Source organism: Saccopteryx bilineata, chromosome 7 (assembly GCF_036850765.1).
Source record: "Saccopteryx bilineata isolate mSacBil1 chromosome 7, mSacBil1_pri_phased_curated, whole genome shotgun sequence".
Lineage (NCBI taxonomy): Eukaryota > Metazoa > Chordata > Mammalia > Chiroptera > Emballonuridae > Saccopteryx > Saccopteryx bilineata.
The window spans coordinates 78,949,226-78,968,418 of record NC_089496.1 but is presented as its reverse complement, the minus strand read 5'-3'; the positions used below and the strand labels follow the sequence as shown (position 1 = coordinate 78,968,418).

The 19,193-nt window shown below is 43.9% G+C and overlaps 1 protein-coding gene across 1 annotated transcript in view; it reads right to left on the bottom strand.

Moving 5' to 3' along the window:
* Positions 1 to 15,837: 15,837 nt before the first annotated feature.
* HECTD2 (HECT domain E3 ubiquitin protein ligase 2) overlaps positions 15,838 to 19,193 on the bottom strand; it is an 84,247-nt gene continuing 80,891 nt past the window's right edge. The window contains exon 21 of the mRNA XM_066239646.1: positions 15,838 to 18,212. Within this exon, the coding sequence (XP_066095743.1) occupies positions 18,092 to 18,212 (121 nt within the window). The 3' untranslated portion in view covers positions 15,838 to 18,091. The remainder of the gene's footprint in view (positions 18,213 to 19,193) is intronic.

The following is a 19,193-nucleotide window of genomic DNA, read 5'->3' as shown; positions in this document are numbered from 1 at the left end:
AGACTCAGGGTAGTTGGACTTTTTACATGGCCCTGAGTATGCCAGTGAGCAAGGCAGAAGCCACATTACTCTTTATGGTAGAGCTCTAGAAATCACTTAGTGTTATTTCTGCCATACTCTATTGGTTAAAGCAGCCACCAGGCCACTGAGGTTCAAGGGAAGGGAAATTAACTCTGCCTTCTGATAGGACGTGACACGGTTGCTTTGTAGGAGAATGTGTAGAGACAAGAGATATTTTTGTAGCCATCTTTAAAGATATAAATATAATCTGGCATATTCCCTCAAGCTTTACCAGCTGATACTCAGTAACTAGGTTGCAGGCATTAGGTGCGGAGGAAGGACCTTCAGCCAAGGTAATCTCATGCTCATATGAATCTTCTTTGGGGTTAATTTTTTTCTTTTTAAGAAGTCCCACCTGACCAAGCAGTGGCATAGTGGATAGAGCATCAACTTGGGACACTGAGGACCCAGGTTTGAAACCTCGAGGTGGCTTGAGTGAAGGGTTAACAGCTTGAGAGTGGGGTTGCTTGCTTGAGTGTGGGATCATAGACATGTCCCCATAGTCCTTGGCTTAAGCCCAAAGGTCACTGGCTTAAAGCCCAAGGTCGCTCACTTGAAGCCCAAGGTTGCTAGCTTGAGCAAGGGGTCACTGGCTCAGCTGAAGCCCCCCCCCCATCAAAGCACGTATGAGAAAGCAATCAATGAACAACTAAAGTGCCACAACAACAAACTGATGCTTCTCATCTCTCTCCATTCCTGTCTGTCTGTCCCTGCCTATCCCTCTTTCTCTTGCCAAAAAAAAAAAAGTTCCTATTTTTATCCTAATCATGATTGATATTTGGCTTAAGCAATTATTTCTTTATAGATGCAATTAGATAGGCAAGATGACACCAACACTACCTGTGTAGTTTATCAAGACCTTAATAAGTGTTGGTGTGAAAAAAAGAACTTAAATTTTGGAAGAACTTTAAAAAATAATCTTCCTTGTAGAAATCAGCGCAAATTATCATAAAGAAGACTACCAAATTCTGCAATAAAGAAACCTTTTAGATTTTATTCAGTTTGGGCACCTACTAGATGATCAACAAAATGTTAGAGTCCCGTTTCCAGCTCTGCACTGACCGCCTTATGACCGTGAGTAAGATGCTTTCCTTCTTTGAGTCTCAACGTTTCCCATTTGTAAAGTGAGAAAGTTGAATTCGATGATATAGAAAGTTGAAAAGGATGATATAGAAAGTCTGGTGGTCCTACCAGTAATAGGGGTGGCTACTACTTTCCCAAGCCACCTCCAAACCAACCCACAGTAGGGTGTTTCTATGTACATCAATTTTCAGGAATAATCCTGTCTCCAGATTGCTAATCCAAAGCAATGACAATGTAGAAAAACCAGAGCAACTGCTGAAGGTCCATTTACTTTGAGCCTGGTGGGCCATCCTTGCCCCCTCCATCTCGTGGGATTGTTGTGAAGATCAAGTGCGACAGCAGGTAGCAAAAATGCTGCATATGCTGGACAGACATTATTTACCACTGTGTTATCTAACAGCTCAGAGGCAATATCAAAGTCCAACATGACTGGTGTTTAGAGTGACTAATGAAGGGTGGGTAGACTATATTGGTGGTACTATTGATTACTCAAAGCTGAACTTAGAAACCATCCGTCAGGAAGAAAGTTTCAGATAAACAAGTTGGAATTCATGGGACAGAGGAGCCAGCAGGCAGGACGGTGAGCCTGTGTGACGTTGGCAGAATGGTCTCTTTATGAAAGAACCCTTCAGAAGCCCATGGTAGTGTCTGTTCTCCCCATGGCCTCCAAGAGACCTTTACAACATGTCCCCCCAATAGGCCAGTTGAGATCTGGGCCAGTAAACAACATGCAGTTGCCCAGGCTGCATGAGTCCATAAACTGTGACAGTAGCTGACATTTATTAAGTGCTTATTAAATGCCAGTCCCTGAACTAATTTTCTTATAAGCTTGTTCCATTTAGTCCTTCCAAGCCTTCCAAGAGGCCTCTAAGTTGGGTTGTGTTATCATTCCCATTTTATTTTAATTTTTAAAAATTATTATTATTACTCAGTGATAGGAGGGGAGACAGAGACAGACCTCCCACATGCACCTCGACCTGTAAGCCCACTAGGGGGTGATGCTCTGCACATCTGGGGTGTTGCTCCATTGCTCAGCAACTGAGCTCTTCTTAGCACCTGAGGTGGAGGCCATGGAGCCATCCTCAGTGCCTGGGGCCAACTAGCTCTAATAGAGCAACGGCTGCAGGAGGGGAAGAGAGAGAGAAAGAGAGAGAGAGAGAGAGAGAGAGAGAGAAGCGAGAGGGGGAGGGGTGAAGAAGCAGATGGGTACTTCTCCTGTGTGCCTTAGCCAAGAATTGAATGTGGGACATCCGCATGCCAGGCTGATGCTCTACCACTGAGCCAACCGGCCAGGGCCAAAATTATTATTTATTGATTGATTTTAGAGCGCTAGAGAGAGAAAGGAGGGGGAGAGAGAGAGCTAGAGGCATTCATTTATTGTTCCACTTAGTTGTGCACTCACTGGCTGCCTCCCATATGAGCCCTCACCAGGGACTGAATCTGTAACCGTGATGTTTCCAGATGATGATCTAATTGACTGAACTAATGGGCCAGGGCATCATTTCCATTTTATTTTATTTTTTCATTTTTATTTATTGGTTGATTTTAGAGAGAGAGGAAAAGAGAGAGAGAGAAAGAGAGAGAGAGAGAGAGAGAAACATCAAGTTGTTGCTCCAATTATCCATGCATTCATTGGCTGACTCCTGTATGTGCCCTGACTGGGGACTGAACCTGCAACCCTGGCGTATCAGGTCGACACTCTAACTAACTGAGCTACCCGGCCAGGGCATATCATTCTGTTTTATAGATGAGGAAACAGAAGTTTAGGAAGGCCACGTACTTTGTCAGAATTCAAACTCAGTTCTTCTGACTCCACAGTCCATGACCTAAACTCTACTATAGGCCTTAGCCTCAGAGAGTTTATAATGTTTTTTTCTCCATGGAAATAATGCCTATTAGGCATCCACAAGAGGGCAAGCACCAAGTACACAATCTTCAGTAAGTCTTCAATAACCCTGTGAGGTGGGTATGATCCCCACATTCCTGGTGAAACTGGGCTCAGAGATGTTAACATGTACAAAGTCACACAGCAGGAAGTGGAAGACTTACTGAGTCTGCCTGACCCAAGAGTACCTGCTCATCATCTTTTTACCCTCTTAGCCTTTCAAAGCTATCCCATATCTATTCACTTAGAAATGATGGCTCCTTTCTTGGAATTCCATGGTTCTTTGAGGATTCTTTCCTACAGCTTCTTCTGGTGTCATAAACTCTATGGGACAAGTGCATATAGATTCTACCTCCTTACCATCAGGTGGAGAGCTCTGCTAGGGCGAGTCTAGGGTCTTAAATCACTGCTGTGTTTTCCATGCTCATGTGCCAAGGGAGCAGAGAAGGCAGTCCAGAGCTGGACAATAGACAAGCTTGGTTATAGAGTCTTGGGCAGAGTTTTGGGGGCTGAAGTTAACAGGACGGATCCTGAGATCCTACAGGCAAAGGGTGGTGAACTGAAACAAAGGTCCTATGAGTGGATGGAAGAGGGGTGGAGATCCTAGTGCCTTAGGTATTAACTGCCTGGAGAAGGGCTAGAGAGGAGTAAGGAAGTCAGTGAGGGGGGTAAGAGGTATAAGAGGCTCTGATAGCTGATACCAAGCAATAATCAAGTCTTGAATGCATTATACACATCCAGCGCTCCCATATTCTTGTTTGGATTGTCCTTTCAGGGACACCAGAGAGACCATCTTGCTGGCCCCCGTCACCCTCTCTCCTACCTCCATCACCCCTGTGGCCACAGAGTGTTTTGTCAGTGCTGTGCAGTAGCTTGGTTAGAGACATCAGGCACAGTGAGCAGAAGCAGAAGGAGGTCTCCATCCCTATCATGTGCCTCATCTCTGGCCCATTCGGTTCTGAGAAGCCAGGAGTGCCAAACCTTTCACAAACTGTCATGATGCAACCATAGGCCTTCCTGCTCGTTGACATGGCTGTCAGAGCTTCAAGAAACTTTGAAGAGGAAGAGTGTCTTGATCAAGACCGAGCTGCAAGAGAAGTCAGTGCAGAGCCCTGCCTGGCCCAACCAGGTGTGTTAAAGGGTTGGGCAGGTCATCCCCTTTCCCCGCTAGGCAGGCTCCTCCTGCAGCTGGTCCATATGAGAGTTGGCGTGGATGGGTGACTGTTTCTACTTAGAGTTTTGGAAGCACTGAGACCCTGCAAATAGGCACTGGCGGCACTGCCAGCTTGAAGGCAGGTGGCCAATGTCCAACAAAGTAGCTTCTCTCTTAGCTGATTTCTGTACTTGGCAGAAAGGGTTTTTCTTGCCTGTGTAAGCCAGGTTGCTCTTGCGAGAGTGGAAACATCCCTCCTATCACCCTTTCCCTCTGGTAATGAGTCCACATGCACGCACACACAATGATGTGTGCACGTACGCATGTGACACACACGCTTCTGCGCATGCACGCACGTGACAGTGAAGAGCGTCTACTTAGTTCTTTACGGTGCTTTCGCTCTGATATATCCAAAATTCAGACTATAGATGATAAAGAGGTGGGTGCATGAACTCTCCTCTGTCTCCTCGTCCTTTTGCTCTCCCTGTCCTCCTCCTCGCCTGTCCTCCCCTACCCTGGCCTCCTACCCTGGCCAGGAGCTCCTGTCAGAGCTCCCTTCCCTGCACGGGGAATCTTCAAGCTTTGGGAAGAAGGAAAGGAGGTGCTGGGGTGAGTCACTCCACTCCAGAGGTTGGAGGAGGGAGGGAAGACTGCCAAGGCTGTTGAGCCCCTGAACTGCCTGCCTTTTTTTGCTTTCTGGCACACCCTGGATAGTGAAACTGAAAATCTGAGGAGCAAAGCAGGTACTCTCCTGAGATGATGACTCCCAGAGCTCTGGGGCCCCCAAGATTATTCACCTTTGTGACCTTGCGTACAGAGCCCCCGATAGTGTGACTCCGAACCCTCCGTGTGGTCTCCTGAGGTCTGACCCAGCTTAGAAGGTTCCAGGTTCTGTGGTCTCCGTCCTCCCTTGCAGCCAGGCTGTGATAATTGAACACAGTAAGAGAGGCAAGAAGCAGGCGTTTAACAGATCAAGCTTAGCTGGTGAGTAGATCACCTCACTATAGTCTCCAGGCGTTTGAACATAGGAACTCAGAAGGAACAAAATGCCTCCACTTGGAAGATAGAGCTTCCTGATGTCTGAGATCTGGTTTCACATCCACCCTACACTCCAACACACCTGCCATCCCAAACAGGGTTCTCCATGGAGGCCACTTCTCAAACAGGCTCATTCATACCCGGTATGTCGGTGGTGGGGCGGGGAGAGCGACTTCTTTCTCAAGGCTCTCTCTGTGCTTTTGTGGGGCGGACTAGGACCACCCCTCTGACACAGGGAACTGCTGATTGCGGTCCCCTACTGGTTAGTCCTTGAGAGTTGAAGCTGATGAGAAGGACACTCCGAGATGGCTCTGGAGGAGAGGTTTTGGTTGTGAAAGATGCTGAATCAAAGTAGAGGCTCCAGTTCTTATTCAGTCTCACCCTGTAGAAAGAGCATCTGTTCTCAGCTTTCCAGGGAGTGGAGCAGTGCAGGGGTGGATCTATATGGTGTGACACCAGGAATCAAGGTCTTTGGAGACTGAGTTTGGTGATATCCTGGGTCATGCTTTGCGTGCTCTCCCCTGCTCTCCAATGCTGTGTGTCCTCACCATCCTCTATTGCATGCCCCGCCTCGTTGGGGGAAAGTATGGTGGCCACACCAACATCAGCAAAGACTCTGCCAAGAAAATGCCAGGCAGTATTTTTAGGTTGGTTACCATTTGGGCTGCCTTTCTGCCTGGACCCCTGCTCCTTGTGGAGCCCCAGGCAAATGCTGCTGTACTGGGACCTTCTGTCCTGACCCTCTGTGTGGATCTCAGGCTTTTCCGCATGAGACTCTTCCAGCTCCCCTGATGCTTGGTGGCGCTGTAAATGCTTCCAGTCATTTTTGGAAGCTGCTCCCGTTTATTGGCACTGATATTCTCACTGGCCAGAACCATTCTGAGCTCTGAGAGTCATATCACATTTAGTTCACTCTAGAGAATGGCCTGGTTGTAAACCACATTTAACCAGCCAAAGCTACCTAAGAAATCATTAAGACTGCAGTGTTAATGCAGGGGGCGCCGCTTTGCAGCAGGAGCAGCACCCTCCACCCCTGAAAACCTCTGATCTGTCTGTGACATGCATATCTCTGGGCTAATTGTTCCAGTGTCAAATGCTCCCAGTTGCTCTCCATGGTCACTAGTGTCCCCGCTCAAGGCCAGGTGGGGCCATTACTGCACACCTGGGCCCTGTCAGCTCTCTGGAGCCTAGGTTGGAATCCCAGGAATGGACTGTGTCCAGTAGGTGACTATCAAGTGGCAAGAACATGGGTCAGGAGTCCCACAGAACTGGCTTGAATTCAAGCGCTTTTGCTTACTAGCTGGTGACCTAGGACTGGGCCTCAAGGTACAACGAGGGGCTTGCTTCCAGTGACCTCAGAGTCCCTCCCCTGGACAAAGCTCTAGGATTTTTCCCCGAAAAATGGGAACTGGCCCATTTTGCTTTAGTGTATTGAGTATTTTCCAAATAAACCCTGGTTACTTATTACCTGACCTACATTTCCTGTGATTGCAATGACGGGGCAGATCTAAGATTTCTAAGGAGGGGATAGGAAGTCCTCAGAGGTAAGGCCTAAGGCTCACATCGATTAGATTGGGCAGAATCCTGAAGTTTTGGTTGACGCTGTTCTCCAGAAACAGCTGTATTTTATTTATTTATTTATTTATTTATTTATTTATTTATTTATAGAGACAGAGAGTGAGTCAGAGAGAGGGATAGACAGGGACAGACAGACAGGAACGGAGAGAGATGAGAAGCATTAATCATCAGTTTTTCATTGCGCGTTGCAATACCCTAGTTGTTCATTGATTGCTTTCTCATATGTGCCTTGACCGCGGGCCTTCAGCAGACTGAGCAACCCCTTGCTGGAGCCAGCGACCCTGGGCTCAAGCTGCTGGAATGTTTGCTCAAACCAGATGAGCCCGCGCTCAAGCTGGCGACCTCGGGGTCTCGAACCTGGGTCCTCCGCATCCCAGTCCGACGCTCTATCCACTGCGCCACCGCCCGGTCAGGCAACAGCTGTATTTTAGATGAGCTCCTTAGTCTTTAAACATAAGTACTGTCCTATTTTTTAAATTGGTTACAAATATGTTTATTATGTATATTATTTATATGTAATATATATATTTATATATAAAATAAATATAATATATAATATATAAAGTAACAATTATATAAAAATATATTATGTAATATGTAAGTACAGACATTACAGAAATTATGATTTAGAAATTGAAAATCTCCTGGAATCCTATAGCCTCCTCTCTGCTGCCCACAGCCCTCAGGATAACACTCTTATTGGTTGGTTTCTATTCTTGTGGGTATTTTCTACATGGTAACAAACATAAATCTATTATTTTATGGAAATAGGATCACACGAAACATGCTGCGAAGAGGTTGCTTTTCGTACTCAACCACATATTTGACATCTTTCCTGGCAGTACATGCCTATCTACTTGATTTTTTTCAATAAGAAGAGATCTTGCTTGTATTGAGGAAACTAGAAAAGGGAGGAGCCAGGAAATCTATAAAGCTTGCTTTCTTTTATTTTCAGTATTATTTCTGCTGCATTTAGGATGACAATATCTAAAATTATTTTTCAAATACTTCAGATATAGTTAAAATAAAAACCACAGGAATGATAGTTGGATTGCTATCGGAAATCAGTGAATAAGTGGAAAAGATTCACTTTGCCGTTTTGACCATTTTTTATTATTATGCCCATTTTGCCTTCTGTTCTGTTTGAACAAATGGAAAACTCTGTGGTAGGCAGAATAGTGGCCCCTAAAGATGTCCATGTTTTAATCCCAGGCACCTATCAATGTGTTACCTGACATGGTGAGTGGCATTTTGCAGATGTGATTAAATTAAGGATTTTGAGATGGGCAGATTATCCTGGATTATCTGGGTGGGCCCGTTGTAACCACTGGGGCTCTTACAAGTGAAAGACGGAGCAGGTGGGCAGAGAGATTAGAAGATGCTACAGAGCCGACTTTAATGGTGAAGGAAGGCGATCATGAGCCAAGGAGGATGGGCAGCCTCTAGAAGCTTGTAAACGACAAGGAAGCAGAATCTCCCCTTGAGCCTCTAGAAGGAAGGCAGCCCTCTGACGCCTTAAATTTAGCCCAGTTCCACTTGTGATCTCCAGAACAGTGAGATAATAAAGTTGTGTTGTTTAAGCCTCTAAGTTTGTGGTGATTTGTTACAGCAGTAACAACTAGTCCACCTTCATTAATGGGTATTGTATGCTGAGATGCCATTTGGACTTCCTTGGATCCAAACACAAATACTGCCTAAAATCATGACACAGCTGTGGCTCCAGATGTCCAGGAACTAACCCAGGACTCAGTATAACATGGCCCTGGGGTAAGCCAGAGTTAGCTGTGGAAGTCATTTTAGGTTATCAAAATCCAAAAGAAAAACAACAGAGGGGAGCTTATTGGTTTTCAGGAGGATGTACATGGATCCTGGACGTCCACAGACCTGAAGTTTAAAAAGCCAACAGAGAGGTGGGTGGACTTGATATTCTTGCCCTGTTTAATGGCTGCACCCTGGAGGCTCTGTGAGGTCACTTGCCCAAGGTCACAGAGTGGGCCAGTACCTGAGCAGAGCTGATATCACCTCTTACCCTCTGTTCTCTGATAGATCTTCTGTTCTTTAAAGGGAATATCAGGCTTTGGGCATCACTGAGGGGCAGCAGGAGGAGAAGGGGTGGGCCCAGAGTTTCCTATCCAGCCAGGCCCTCCATAGCACCCTCCTGACCCTCACCCATCCTGGCAGGCAGTCACCCATCTTCAGGGAAGTGGGGGGTACCCAGTCCTTGTTCCCCGTGTTTCCAGATGACCAGGAGCTCCCTGGCTGGTCAGTTCTTGTGTTTGCTTTGGATTTCCCAGTGCTTTCATGTGAAGGGTCAGAGAGGAGGGCTTGGTGGCTGTGTTCTTAGCTATGACATGCACAGTGAGCTTCCCAACTTTTATTTTGACCAATGGGACCTCAAAAGTGACAGTTAAAAGAGAAAAGTAGGTTACTTTGTACAAAGCTGGGTGTTCTTTTCTAGGTCTCCAGATTCTGCCTTGGAACTTGAAAGGGGTCGTAGGCCCTCAGCACCTCAGAGGTCAAGGCCGATGTGGCCACGCATAAACAAGGATAGTTGTGTAACTCAGATGCCATTTTCTTTTTTTTATTATTATTATTTTTATTTATTTATTTTTTAATAAATTTTTATTGTTAATGGGGTGACATTAATAAATCAGGGTACATATATTCAAAGAAAACATGTCCAGGTTATCTTGTCATTCAATTATGTTGCATACCCATCGCCCAGAGTCAGATTGTCCTCTGTCACCCTCTATCTAGTTTTCTTTGTGCCCCTCCCCCTCCCCCTTCCCCTCTCCCTCCCTCCCTCCCGCGTCCTCCCTCCCCCCCTCCTCCGGTAACCACCACACTCTTGTCCATGTCTCTTAGTCTCATTTTTATGTCCCACCAATGTATGGAATCATGTAGTTCTTGTTTTTTTCTGATTTACTTATTTCACTCCGTATAATGTTATCAAGATCCCACCATGTTGTTGTAAATGATCCGATATCATCATTTCTTATGGCTGAGTAGTATTCCATAGTGTATATGTGCCACATCTTCTTTATCCAGTCTTCTATTGAAGGGCTTTTTGGTTGTTTCCATGTCTTGGCCACTGTGAACAATGCTGCAGTGAACATGGGGCTACATGTGTCTTTACGTATCAATGTTTCTGAGTTTTGGGGATATATACCCAGTAGAGGGATTGCTGGGTCATAAGGTAGTTCTATTTTCAGTTTTTTTGAGGAACCACCATACTTTCTTCCATAATGGTTGTACTACTTTACAGTCCCATCAACAGTGGATGAGGGTTCCTTTTTCTCCACAGCCTCTCTAACACTTGCTATTACCTGACTTGTTAATAATAGCTAATCTAACAGGTGTGAGGTGGTATCGCATTGTAGTTTTGATTTGCATTTCTCTAATAACTAATAAAGATGAGCATCTTTTCATATATCTGTTGGCCATTTGTATTTCTTCCTGGGAGAAGTGTCTGTTCATGTCCTCTTCCCATTTTTTTATTGGATCGTTTGTTTGTTTGTTGTTGAGTTTTATGAGTTCTTTGTAAATTTTGGATATTAGGCCCTTATCTGAGCTGTTGTTTGAAAATAACATTTCCCATTTAGTTGGCTGTCTGTTTATTTTGTTGTCAGTTTCTCTTGCTGAGCAAAAACTTCTTAGTCTGATGTAGTCCCATTCATTTATCTTTGCCTTGACTTCTCAGATGCCATTTTCAACCCCTCCTTTTTCACCGGGCACTTATGAGCTGGGCTGTTCATACTTTCAAAGAAGCCCAAGTCAGCAATAAACCTGGAGATGGAAGCCCCATTGCCCAGGCCCTGCAGTCCAGGAAGCTGACGGGCGTTACTGCTCGGGTGAGGCTCCTATGCCTGTCAGGCCGCTCCCCTTGTGGGTCTGTGGCAGCAGGTGTGCTGAACACACGGGCTAAACGGAGGTCAGGCTGTCTGCTGTGTTCTTTAACCGCCACGTACAGGCTCCTTGGTAAAACCCGTTTGGCAAGGATGTTGAACTCATCTCTGATGGTTAGTTGTCACCACACTGCCTACCCCTCTCCGCAGGCCCAGAGCTGGACTGTATTTTTCAGATTCCTTTGCAGTTAGGTGTGGTCAGGTATGGTAAACACGCGGGTGTGCCTCACGCAAGGAAGGCCTTGCCGCCCTGGGACAGGAAGTGCAGTCAGCAGAGGTTCTGGCTGTCAGCTCCTTCAGGGTAGTCCTCAGCTGCGGAAAGTCGCCTCGCCCTATGTCACGCCCTCCCGAGGTGTGACTGCCTTCCGCCTGCCTGCCTGGGGCAGGACAGAGAGGACTGACCATTGGCACAGCAGAGGGAGACTGCGACAGGCAGTTTGCTCTAGAGCTCCCCACTGGTCTGGCCATTGCTGTGTCAGGACTGTGTCACAGCTTGACTTGCCCCTTTGCCCAGTTCTGTTTCCTTCCCCTTCCTTTTCCAGGTAAATGATTCCTAATAAATTTCGTGTACCCCGAACTTCATGTCAGCATCTACTTCCTGACGGTCCAGTGTACGACTCGGAGTTCTCTCTGGGGCAGGGCGAGCGGAAGCAATGTGTGGTTGTCAGCTCCGGCCCATGAGAACCTCCTGGGTAACGCATCCTGCTTTCCCCTTCAGCCCGTGGGGTGCAGATGTCAGCGAAGCCTCGGGGATGGCAGAAGCACGAGTGGAAGGAGCCAGGGCATCATGACGGGGAGAGCAGCCCTGCTGACCTCACCATCCTCCTGGGAACTGCTCAGTGAGTTAGAAATGAACTATCACACAAAGCCACCGAGTTTGGGGCATCTTCCCTGACTTCTCTCCCATACTCACCTCCCTCCCCAGAGACAAATGGAGGAGCTAGGGCAGGGGTCCCCAAACTTTTTTACACAGGGGGCCAGTTCACTGTCCCTCAAACCATTGGAAGGCCGGACTATTAAAAAAACTATGAACAAATCCCTATGCACACTGCACATATCTTATTTTAAAGTAAAAAAAACAAAACAGGAACAAATACAATATTTAAAATAAAGAACAAGTAAATTTAAATCAACAAACTGGTCAGTATTTCAATGGGAACTATGCTCCTCTCACTGACCACCAATGAAAGAGGTGCCCCTTCCGGTGGTGCGGGGGGGGGGGCGGATAAATGGCTTCAGGGGGCTGCATATGGCCCGCGGGCCATAGTTTGGGGACCCCTGAGCTAGGGAATAGTGGGTCGCTTTTGGGGGTGGCTGTTGAACAGGGGGGACCGGAAGTTCACGTGCCCACTGTGCCTCAGCTCAAGCAGGGCAGAAATTTCTGGAAAGTTAGAGAGACGAGCAAGGCCAGGACAGCTTTTCTGTACATAGACCCACCCTCAGTGGAACGTGGCCGGAGCCCAGAGCTACCATGCTCTCATCAGTCGGAAAGCAGCCGCCCTCCCTTGGGGCAGCAGCCAGAGAGCGGAGAGTCCGCAGGTTCTCATTCTAACACTTCCTGAGGGGAGAGGTGAGTCAAAGGCCTTTTTGTGTGGGTCAAAGTTGGTAGATGTAGGAAGAGGAGCAAGATTCTCCCAACAATGGAATCATTAAGTTGTTTCAGTAACATGGATAGCTAGGTGGCTAGGTAAGTGACACACTGAAGTCTTGACAGAAGTGTGTGAGCAGGTTGGTGTCAGGCAGGGCAATAGGCTGCTAGTTAAAGATGAAACCATTTACCCATGCAGCTGGCTGGTCCACGCACTGATCTGATGAGTGTCTCACCTGCACTGTCAAGTTGAAAAGTAACGTAGGACTTCATCTGCGTTTATTGACGCAGTACTGTGCTGGTGGTTGCTAGGTAGGGACACAGGAAATACCTCTGTTCTCCAGCCTTTGATGTGCACACATTGAACCATACACAAGTTTGAAAATAGTGCCCCCTGAGGAAAGAAGATAGGTGGATGTGTGTGAAAAAGGCAGCTTTTCTGTTTTGGGTGGTTCAGGGCTAGGTTTGGCTGGGGGAAGAGAATTCTGCTCCAGGGAGGTTGTGGGGGCAGAGGACCTGAGCTGGACTGGGACAGAGTGGAGGGAGGAGGGGGTTGGGCGCAGAGGAGCAGGAAGAGCTCCTCAGGAGCACTAGGCTGAGCAGGGAACGGGATGAGCACAGTTGTTCAGGAGACCTTTTGGAAATCGGTATTAGGGAATATGTAAAATAATGGAATAGTACTCAGCCATGAAAAAGGAAATATTATCTTTTGTGACAGCATGGATGGACCCGCAGAGCGTGATGCTGGGGTAAGTACTGTATGATTTCATTCCTATGTGAAATCTAACGGACAAAATAAACTAACGAAATGTAAACAGACTCCCAGGTTCAGAGAGCAGACTGACAGCTGTCAGAGGAGATGGGGGCTGAGGGGGGGGTGAAAAAGAAGGGATTAAGCATAGAAAAAACCCTTATGGACAAAGAGAACAGTGCGGGGACTGCAGGAGGGAAGGGGATGTGGGAGGAGAGGAGAGGGGGATAGATGGTGATGGAGGGAGACTTGACTTGGGGGGGTGAACACACAATACAATACACAGATGATGTATTATAGAATTGTACACCTGGAACCTGTATACAGTAATTTTATTAGCCAATGTCACCCCAATAAATTCAATAAGAATTAAAAAAAAACCAATGGCAAAAATAAAAAAATGTGGCACAAATGCTAGGCTTTGGAGTTGGAAGGTGATCAGATAAGCACCAGATAGATCTTAAGACAACTGGAGAGCAGGGCACATGATAAGAACAGAATTTTACAAAGATTATCTGTAGGGCCTTAGGAAGATTGGGGTAAGAGTAAGTGCATTCAAGGAGGCCAGTCAGTCATGCAGGGCTGAGTGTCCGAACCAAAGAGGAGACCGCAGGGATGGAGTAGAAAGACGGGTCACATCTGAGAAGGAACATAAAGCAGCAGCTTACTGACGTGGGGTTGAGGAAGGACAAGTCAAAGTAAGATCAGTGCTGACAAGCCATGCATCAGGAGAGGAAGATTGCCAATGACAGCACCAGACAAGGAAGGCGTGCAGAGTCTTACACGGAGAGGTAGCGCCTGGACACAGTGGCAATGCAGTACAAGACTGTGTTCAGGAAACCTACTGCAGTAAATCTGTGTTTTTCCTGTTGTAGTTTGCTTGTTTGTGTGCACATAGAAAAGTCAAGTCAGGCTGCAGAAAGACCCAGCAGCTTAACTCAATGGTGACTAATGCTCCGACTGTGTGTGTACCTATGCATTCAGAGATGTAGTGTCTAAATGGCATGAAAACATTGAGGTGTATAATAGTCATGAAAATCCTAGGGATATTTTCATGCAATGGTACACATTTTAGGGCTTCAGAAGGTTAAGTGTTCAGACTCATACCTGCTCACGTTTGTATATATCAATAGTAAGCAAGTGATATACGGAGCTATGATCAGCCTCCAGTTTAAATATAATAGGCACTGAATAAACAAATGTTAACAATTTAATAAAACACTGGTGCAAATCTACAGAGAACAATGTACTCAAAAGTTTTAGACACTGGATAGGAAAGAATCAAGAGAATGCTTGCAAGGCTGTGCTGAAATGCAAGAAGAGGCCATTTACTATTAAAGAAAGCAAAAATCCTAAATCCATTTTATTCATTCCTGTCTTTAAGAGTACTGAATAGGTAGAAAAGACTCAACTATTTTTAGAAGCCACAGTGTCAGGTGTGTGGAAACCACGATGCCCTGACACATGATGTCCGAGCGGAGCGTGCCACTCGGCACTCCAGTTCGGGCTGCTCCGAGGGAAGCTGAAGGGACCGGGACTTAATCGGGGCGAGGAAAACTAATTACATGCGGGTCAAAAAGACTAACCTGGCAACGAAAACCTTGGAAGCCCCTTCCCCCCAGAGCTAATCTTTTCAAACTGAAATACTTCAAAATGACAGCAGCAAAACAAAAGCAGGGAAAAAAGAAAACTTGGATGGACAAGGTAGCCCGGGCCAGTCATGTCACCCGGTGTGGACAGCCGAGGTGCTGAACAGGAGTTTCTGTTTCTGTATGTTTCTCCTTTCTTTCTTTCTTTCTCTTCAGAGAGAGCATGTGACGTAGCTGGCGTGTCTAGTTTCGTTGAAGGCTACTTCAATAGGTTGGTTGAAGGAATTTTGGAAGCTGAGCACTGTTTCAAGTAAGAAATATTCTAACACAATTGTAATGCTTCACATGCAGTTTGCGTTGTTCCCTGAGCTGCACCCAGTGTCTGCTGCTCAGACCTCCAGAGGCTGCAGAGGCAGGGACCATAGATGGTCTCACATTCGCACCAATTCCTCTTGCATCACACTGTATTATTTTACTATATAAGTACTTCTCACACGTGCATTTAATCCTTCCTACAACCCTCTCTATGAAATAGGTAGGTTCTTATTTCCATTTGATAACTGAGGCCCAGGGAGATTAAGTAACTGCGCCAAGGAAACAGTAAACCAACCCATGCAGTCTGCTCCAAAGCAGAACTCTTCACCACTGCCCTGTGTGGCCATTGGGTGACTTGATCCTGTGCCCTCCCCTGTGAAAATCCACCCTAGTCTGTCTTTCATCCAGCTGCCTGTCTTCTCCATTAATGATATTTTCTCCTACATTCTCTTCATCTCTTGTTTTCTCCTTAAACACAGGAAATGTAAGTGAGTAAAAAAAGACCAAACTAATAATTTTGGGGAGAAATACTTAAGATTTGAAGTTGTCTATCTACATCCAATGAAATGTCATACTTAACTCATTTCTGGTGACCACCCAGACACAGGATGTATCTGGTGTCAACAACACACATTTTTGAAGCTAGATGTATTAGTACTTTCCCTCATCACTACATTTAAGAGACAGTATAACAAAGAGAATAGTGTGCCATTCTATTTTTAACTTACGGTTTTAAGAAGTTGCCTAAAACTAAAACCTGACTGATTGTATAACTTTAATATTTGAAAAATTTTATCCAGAAGTTAACAACTTAATACAAGACAGATTTGTACAAAAAACGGACTGTTAAAAACTTCTGATCATACAGACAAAAATATGACTAAGCAAAGATTAAAAAAGGACAGGACATTTTGTAAATACTGATAAATATTTGCAATGCTTTAAGTTACTGTGGAAGATACAAAAATCAGGAATTCATTAACAGAGTATATAAAAAAGCAACTACATGAATTTTAGCTGTTTAAAGTAACGAAATATAACAGTAGTGGTTTTCATTTTTTAAAAAATGAGGTATTATTACACTGTAAACCAAAAAACAGAATAAATAAAGGCAATGTGCAATTAAGTGATAAATGGTTATAAATTTCAACTTAACAGACAGAAAAAAAATTTCCAGTTATTTATGGACTTTGTCATTTAAAAATCTGGCTTGCTTGTGTACTTCTTATTTAAAAGTGACATAGCTATCAATATACAAGCACATCATTAAACATGCACACCAAGCCAATATAGTTTTCCATCTCTACCAAATAAAAACATTGTTTACATTTTATTTAAAACACTTAAATCTGGTTTCTTATATATGATTCTTCTGTGCTTATTAGTTAGTAGTAACTTACATTAAACATCTTACTTTCTAGTTCAAGCGTTGTAAAAGAAGCAGTTTTATTTGCATACGGATTAAAAACAGCACAAACAGAACAAAATCAACATGCCTTTATCTTTCTTAGGCTTTCCAAGGTTTTTAAGAAAATACTTAAAATAGGATATCCAAATGAAAAAGCAGAGTCACTTCTGTTACAAATAGAATAGTAAACCGTAACTCCTTTTCCTTAACGCTTTGTGGGCTGGCTTCAGAACTGCAGGAAAACAAGCTGATTGGTCGCTCCACCCTGAAAGAATTCTGCTGGTTGGGTGCAGGACTCGGCAGTAAGAAAACAAGGTAGCTCAGAAAGAATTGTGGGAAAGTATTATTTGCATGTGAACCATATGCTGGTACTAAATGCTGGCTTCATTATTATTGCAAATATATCTTCAGAGTTTTCTGAAGGAAAACTATCAAAGAATAATAGAGAAGTCTTGATTAGGAAATATTTGTAGCATGCTAATAAAACTGCTTCATTTGCTGTAATTAAAAAGAAAACCATTTACTGTCTGACTGATTTGAAATAGTTTCTTTCTACATGCTATTTTATTAGAAACTCTAAAGAGTACTTTTGAATTTACTATATTCAGAATCCAGTGAAAAACAAACATTTTGATTGAAATGTTGAACTTGATTTTTCAACACCAAGTATGTCATTTTGACATAAATGTTATTACTGTATTCACTTTTGTCAAATAACTTATCCTAACCTTTTCTAAAAATTAGTGTTTCAATACAACTGGTGATCAAAAATATTAGAAATAAGCCTTGTACATCAAAGTGTATATAAAAACAGTTCTAATAAGCCTTGTACATCAATCAAAGTATATATAAAAACAGTTCTTTTCTTTTGTGCTTGTAATTGACTTAATTTACCAAGGATTAGTTATCCGATTTCCTTTCTAATAGCCGACCCTTAAAAAGAAATGGTCAGTATACAAATATTACAGAGTACTCAAAGTAACTACTGCCAATGTGCATGCAGACTAACAATACTTAAAAGAATATAACCTGAATCCAATTAGTCTGAAAATACATAGTTACACTCTTATACAATCATCATTATTTATTTGTAAAATCTGTATACACGTCTAAAACCCTGAATTTACTTTGTAAAAATAAATCTTTAGCAATAAATGGCACTATCAAAATCCCATTATTCTCACGCTGTTATTTAGGTATTTACATGCTTTTCAGCAACAGTTGAAAAGAATCTTATTGGACCAAAACCAGTATATCAAAAAACCCTGTAAATTGCATTTGCAATTATACTGTTGTTTACCCCTATATGAAAAAATGGCTACATGCCTTACATTAATGATGTAATTAATGATAATGTAGCTATCTGTGTTGCTATTGTATCCTAGCAGCACACAATCTGTCACTGGGTTCCCTATGTCATCAATGCTTTCTTTACTGCACATTGCCCCCCCAGTGGAACACCTGTGACACACTATTCATGGAGAATGATAAAGTGCTATAAAAAAGGACTGAACCCACACCTGTCTCTGCCATCTGGGCTTTTCTCCACTCAGGCAGTGTCTGTGTTTATAGAAAACCATGCCTCTACTAACATACTTCATATCTGGGTTTTTTTTTAAATCAGTATTTTAAAGTTGGTGAGCTTTGTCAAGGTGTTTTGAGACAAAAACATGAAAAGGTTAAAGGCACAATAAGAGGGAAGTGAATGCTACATATAAAATATGTTTCAAGTCTTAGGTTACTCAAGTCCAAAACCTTCGGAATTTGAAATCCCAATGATCAGTTTCTGTTTCAGGTCCTTTTTGCTCTTGTAGGGGGGAAGGCAAAGTTGATTGAAGCAGGTATGAGCCACAGGCAACCTAGGGAAAAATTTTAAAAAGACACTAAACCCTTAAACATACAGAGAATTACCGCTAAGCAATTTTCAAAATGCCAGGACACACACATTCAAATCTCTTTCACTTTTCCAAGCAATGACTCATTTTTTCCTTTGTTGAACAAATACTTATGAAGTACCTACTATGCATCAGCACATTTCCAGACAGGGGGCCAGGTTTACAGACAAGACAGTCAATGTCTCTGCTCTCATGAAACTTTCATTCTGGTGACATTATTTTTGGATTCAGACCAATCTGAATTTGAATACTGCCTCCCTCACTTCCTAGCTGTGGGACCTTGTTCAAGTGGTTCCATGTCTCTAAATCTCAGTCTCCTCATCACCATGACAGTGTAAACCAGTGTTTTTCAACCGCCAGTCTGTGGACCAGTGCTGGTCTGCGAAAGAGGTGACCACCCTGATGCTGTTTGAAGATTATAGGTCCAGACTGGTGGTTGAAAAATCACTGGGGTAAACTTATCAATTGGGTTGTTTAAAAAATTTAAAAGCAATCTATATAAAACACCTAATAGAAGAGTAGATAGTATGACTGTTACTATTATTTCAGTCTTGACTATAAAAAAGAATATATTTCTGAGACACTTGTTACCCACACTTAATGTTGCTGCCCTCAATGCACATGCAACACTCATCCTCTGAATCCTTTAGATCAGCTCCCCCACCCCTCTACCTGGTGACACTGTTATCTTTCTTCAAGATTTCTACAGGTTCCTTAGCCCTTTTCCTTCAGTCTCTGTGAACTCCACACCATCAAAATGGCTCTCAGTGGTAGCAGTGGGAAAGGACAGGACAAATTCCAATTCAAAAATGAAAAGAAGAATTGACAACTCAGGGAATATATTGGGCAGCAGAGAAAATGATTATAATCAAAGTAATGTCTTCTCAAATCAGCTTGAGAAATTACAAGTTCAGGAAAAGAAGTAGATCAGCATTAATCTATCAA